Source organism: Lagopus leucura, unplaced genomic scaffold (genome assembly GCF_019238085.1).
Source record: "Lagopus leucura isolate 7727_CA_CO unplaced genomic scaffold, USGS_WTPT01 39283-0_obj-0_obj, whole genome shotgun sequence".
NCBI lineage: Eukaryota > Metazoa > Chordata > Aves > Galliformes > Phasianidae > Lagopus > Lagopus leucura.
In genome coordinates, this window is record NW_024965947.1 from 1 (window position 1) to 5,762 (window position 5,762).

At 39.8% G+C, this 5,762-nt stretch overlaps 1 protein-coding gene across 1 annotated transcript; it reads right to left on the bottom strand.

Moving 5' to 3' along the window:
- Nucleotides 1-5,173: 5,173 nt before the first annotated feature.
- LOC122192352 (histamine H3 receptor-like) lies at nucleotides 5,174-5,757 on the bottom strand (the record flags this gene model as incomplete). Its single annotated transcript, XM_042892885.1, has 1 exon — nucleotides 5,174-5,757. A coding segment is annotated over one exon (480 nt), but the record flags the coding sequence as incomplete, so codon positions are not given.
- Between the last annotated feature and the right edge of the window lie 5 nt (nucleotides 5,758-5,762).

Genomic DNA, 5,762 nt, shown 5'->3' on the forward strand with positions numbered 1-5,762 from the left:
ATGGCTGTGGGGACAGCGTCCCGTTACAGGGTCCCATCATGCATGGAATTTCAGCAGAAGAAACTTGGGAAGAAACTTGCAAATATCAGATTTATCCTGAAGGTTGAGAAAAGCCTATCAAGAGGATAGGCTAAAGACTGAGACACCAAAAAACTCCACTGTATCAAAATAACAGATTACAAAATTTCAAAAACTGGAATCGTCAGTGTTTGTCTGAAGGCACCTGAAAAAAAAAATCCTTAAAAAAGACACCTAATAAGTAAACGCACACTGCAAGACAATTTGTCTCTTTCCTGAAGGCTGATCCTTATCTTTTGAGGTCAGAAAAACCTGTCTGAAAACTCTTTTCAAAGTCAGGCAGTTTGCATATTAGCATTATGCAAGCAGATTTTACACTGAATTCTGCTAAAGCTAAAAACAGAACTCTTTTCACTTCCCCAGTGGTCTACAGAATTTCTATTATCACAGTTCTATTTCTCTTACTGTGAAATGTAAACATCATTATTCTTGTTGCTATAGCACTTACTATACTACATAGTTAAGAACAGAGATATGCATTTTTTTAAGCCGAGGATTACAGAGCATCTAAAATTCATGTGTACGCTACGGAAGTGTTACCTTTTGAATTCACTCGAAGCAAGAAACCGTGGGCACAGCAAGCCAAATACCTGGCCTTTGCAGGTCCTTGTAAGCATGGTCCATGTAATCTTTCACTTCATAAGATATTCCAGGAGAGAGCCCGCTGTCCTTAGTCCTTTGGAAGCCTAAGAGGGCATAGTCATTCTTCATGGTAATTTCACCTATTTTGGTAAGAGTGACACAGAAGTCAGCAGGCTGTGGCTGTGACTCATGTCTCTGGGTCACCAGCCCCATAGTGCTGCAGCATGCTCTGAACAAGTTTTTAGGCTGTGGTTGTAGTGCTAGATGCTTAGCAAGAAGTAGGGCACAAAAGATGGAAAGAAAGCACTAAGATACTTTGGTGCAGTGCTCTGATCGTGTCTTGGGAAAAAAATAAATATTTTATAGAGAATTAAAGCAAAAGGTATAGTGCAACAGGAGTAGAATGCACCTCGGGAATGACAAAATACAGCAAATGGACACTTGCCTCAAGTGCATGCACAGCTTGGGAATTGCACAGGAGGATCTAAACCTGCCTGAACAGTCACAAAGCCACCAGGAGACAGTGAAGGAACTTAAAATCCTGCTTGACCATGTAAGCATGATATTAGAGAAACTAAAGCTTACCTGAAGTTGATGCTTGTAAAGGACATCAAAGACGACACAAGGAGCTTACACCAAGAGTCTCCACCTCTATGTTAGTAGTAAAAAGCTGAACAAGAAAAATGTGGGCTCATTGCTGAATGGGGCTGATGATCTAGTGATAGCAGATGTGGCTAAGGCCGAGGTTATCATCACCTTCTTTGCCTCAGTCTGTACTAACTGCATCTTTCCCACCCCTGTGCTTAGTGAGCAAGTTCAAGGAGGAAATCTGACAAATAGGAGGATTAAGTCAGGTTTTACTTGGGAGGACTTGACCCATAAGAATCCACGGAACCCAATGGACTTAAGAGGACTGAGAGAACCAGCTACCATCCTTCAAGGCTACTTCCCACCCTTTTTGAAAGGTCTTAGAGTTCCATGAAGGTTTCTGATCATCAAAGAAATGCACAAGTTTCACCCATCTTCAAAAGATGCCATAGGGTCACTGGAAAAATAAAGTGGCATGTCCCCATGGATGGTACTTCTCATCATTTGAAGAAGGAAAACTTGACTGAGTGTTGTCATTAAGGGTAGGTCATGCCTGAGCAACATGGTTCTATAATGGATTTGCAGATAAAGAGACAATAGTCAGTTGTTTCAAAAATTAGAGAAGAAAGCAAATTAAATTTTAAAGTTTTATCATAGCTTTTCACAGGGATGAGGAAAAAAAATCTACGTGGGCTATCCTTCCTTTTTCCATGTGAAGTAAAACTACAGCCTAGCATAGAGGACACAGGCAGGAGAATCATTAAAGAGTTTTCTAAGAAATAAACAAACAAATAAATAAACAGATAACACCATTCCTTCCAACATGTATGTTTTATTTGAGTTTTAGGATTTCAGAGGGCAAATTCAGAAAAATGCTGTTGTGGGTGGAGTTGGACCTCACAGAATCATTGGCCTACCGTCGCTGTCTACAATCACTACCAAACATCTCCGTAGACAGAAAAAAATGCAATGCCATTAGATGATGAAACAGATAACTGGATAGCAAAACTTTGCTCAGAAAAGCAAACTTGGCAAGGAAAGTACCTTTTTGGTAGTGCATGAAAGGCATGCCCAAAAACAAATACTGAACAAGCATACTAGCAGAAACCTGAAAAGTGTCTTTTGGAGAGAGGAAGACTTAGGATGCAACTTGGACTAAGACAGCTTTAATGCTGAGAATAGCAGCAGTGTTTGGCTTAATTTGGGAGCAGTAGAGCACTTAGAAACACACAGCAAACTCTGCAAATGTATAGGAGCTGAGTGAACACTGTATATCAGAAACACTGATCTCTAGTGATTTCAGTTCTCTGCGTGGTTTCAAAATTACTGCACGCTGTGCTCCCTGAAAAAACTCTTCTTTATCAGTGCTGCAAAGTTTTTACCGTTTTATCTTGTCAATAATTGAGTAGGCTATGTTTCCATAGTAATCAACCCATTTAGTTATAAAATGCAAAAGATTTTCTTACACGGATTTTTTTTATTTTATTTATTTATTTGTTTTACTGAAAGCAGGTAATTCAAGTCTTTCCCAGTTTGGGCATGTCTACAGCTTCTCTGTTGAGCAGATGTCCATTTAGTAGACTAGCTATTCTATAAATTGTTCAAGCACGTACATGCAGGTGGGTTTCATTTTGTTTTGGTTTTTTTTTTCAAGACTTACAGAAAAGTAAACCCCACAAAAATCTGTGCCAGCACCTTAAGTCACAACAGTGAAAGCAACTGTGCTGAATCAATGACCTCTCGCAATTTATCTCCTTGCAGCCAGGCTCATAATGCATAATACTACTTATGTAAGGCAAGGAAGCAAAAATAAGCTGTGAAATGCTATCATCTGCCAGTACAAAAACTGGCAAGAGAGATCTTCAGCTTCAGGCCTCTAAAAAGAATGGGATTTTAGCTCCTCAAAACCATTAACTTCTGTGTTACCATTAAGCTGTTTGTATGCACTTGGGCTGTGCTCACAAAGGGATCCTCTGGTTCAGCAACATTTCTATAGCCCATTTCAAATTTGATATTTATTCCAAAAGAAAACTACTTAAATCTTTGTTATTCTCTGCATTATTCTCTGTTAGATTTCTATATCTGTACTTTCTACATACAAAGGTATAGGTGACCCTCTCTACTCTGCCCTCATGAGGCCCCACCTCATGAGTGTGCTGCATCCAGGTCCAGGGTCCCCAGTACAGGAAAGATAAGGAACTGTTGGAGAGGGCCACAGAAATGATTAGAGGGCTAGAGCACCTCCCCTATGAAGGCAGGCTGAGGAAACTGGGCTTGTTCAGCCTACAGAAGGCTGCAAGGAGACTTCATTGCAGCCTTCCAATATTTGTAAGGGGATTATAAAAAGGAGTAGAATCAATTTTTTACAAGGGTAGACAGTGATAGGACAAGGGAGAATGGTTTTAAGCTCAAAAGTGGAAAGCTTTAGATTAGATGTCAGAAGGAAGTTCCTTATAGAAAGAGTGGCAAGGTGCTGGAACAGGCTGCCCTGAGATGCTGTGGACTCTCCATACCCGGAGATGTTCAAGGCCAGGTTTTATGGGGCCCTGGGCAGCCTGGTCTAGTACCAGCTCTGGAGATAGGTGGCTCTCTGCCTGTGGCAGGAGGGCTGGAAGCTGATGATCCTTGAGGTCCCTTCCAACCCAAGCCATTCTATGAATTCTATAATGTGCATATTTACATTAAAATAGAGGGAAAAATAATACAAATAATAACACTCATCCACCCATGAAAACCCTGAGGAAAACTTGCAACATTCAACAAAAGGTAAGAAAATCTGACACCTGGAATGGATTATAATCAGGCTCTATTGCATTACTCAGTCTTTTTAGCATTGCTTATTCACTCCCATTTTATTAATAGCTATTTAAGACACCTGTCTATCAGCTTTCAGACAGACTTCAGAGAACCTCTTTCTCAAGAAGTGAATATGGCCTCTGCTCAGTTATAGAGAAAACCCAGCTTGATGCTTGTTCAGTGGCAGACAAAATACACAAAATATCACAGCAAAGGTTGTGATATGGCACAAAGAAATGATTTAGTTTAAACATCACTCTGCCAGCTTGAATTTCTTCCAGCCATTTAGATGGAATATCTTTGCACTTGCAAAGCTTTACACAGGAGAGTATTGTCTGTTCTCACACAAGACAGCCAAAAAACTCAAATGCAGCATGAACTTTGTACTGCTTGCTCTGCTCATTCAACAGGAATGTGATCACATGCCAAAGCTTGGCCTACCTTCTAAGTAATCAAAGAGTGCACAAATCAGGCACTGAAGATGATTCAAGCAGGACCAAAGACGCAGCCACTACCAGGAGAAAAGCTAGTGCTGGTAAAGAGAACAACTGTTTATGCCTGTGATTATTTTGATAAACAGTCTCAAAATTTCATTACCATGGAAACATCTGTTTTCTACAAATGACTCAGTTACTAATGCACATGCATTGTGTCCTACAGCACCAAGAAGGGACCACATTATAATTAAAAGGAGAAAGATGTTGGATTAGGCAGTCTGTACAATTAAATAATGCCCATCACTGTAATCATAATGAGCACTATGTTGCCTTCATAACACTTTTTAAAAGGAAATGTTACTGCTCCTGTGTGGGTTTTACAGGACATTTTAAAACTGTAGCACATGTTTCTCCTCTGATAGCTAGAGGTCTACAAATTGTGCATAAAATTTTAACTCATCACATACAAAAAGAGGTACATCCCCTCCGATGAACACATACAGAGATATCTACAGAAGAGTTCTTCCGTAATACCAAAAAGAAGCACTTCAAGCCCATAAGTCAAGAAGAGCATCCAGTAAAACTTGGTTATTAATTTCATTCCAGATGGTGTTTACACTTGAATGAACCAGCATAAACAAAAAAAAATCTGAAAATCAGCAAAATAAGAACAAGTACATGCCTCTGCCTATTCTTAACTAATGCCATTACCAAACAAACGTTTACTTCTATTGAAGAAATGTGAAAAAAGGCAGTAAGAGACAAATGTTATTTCTGACTCTTTTACTTTAATGCTCTAAACAGAAGGTGTATCATTTGATCTCAATGCTGCCAACTTCTGGGGACATAGTATTTTCATAAAAGCCATTTGAAATCTCATATGACAAAGTGGGTAAAGAAATGGGTTCAGAGAGGAATTGATCCACAAAAGCCAAAAGGTAATTTCATACAGAATTGGATGGACACATTTTCCTTGGCAGGCTCCACGAATAATCATTAGTAAAGTATATGGGGCCCAGCAAATGGCAAAGACACACACAATTACAGCAAGTGACTTTGCAATCTTCTTGTCTCTTTGCAGTCTTGACCGAGAGTTTGCACGGAAAGATGCAGAGAAGTCCCTTTTGACAGCCACAGGACTTTTTGTTGTTGGAGATGTACAGTTCGATGCCAGTGATGGTCTTGATAGCCTCATTACTGATGAAACACTGTCCTCTGTTTCTGACAAAGAGGATCCTCGCCTCAGCAAAAAACAAAACCTCCAGGACACACTGCTGCTCC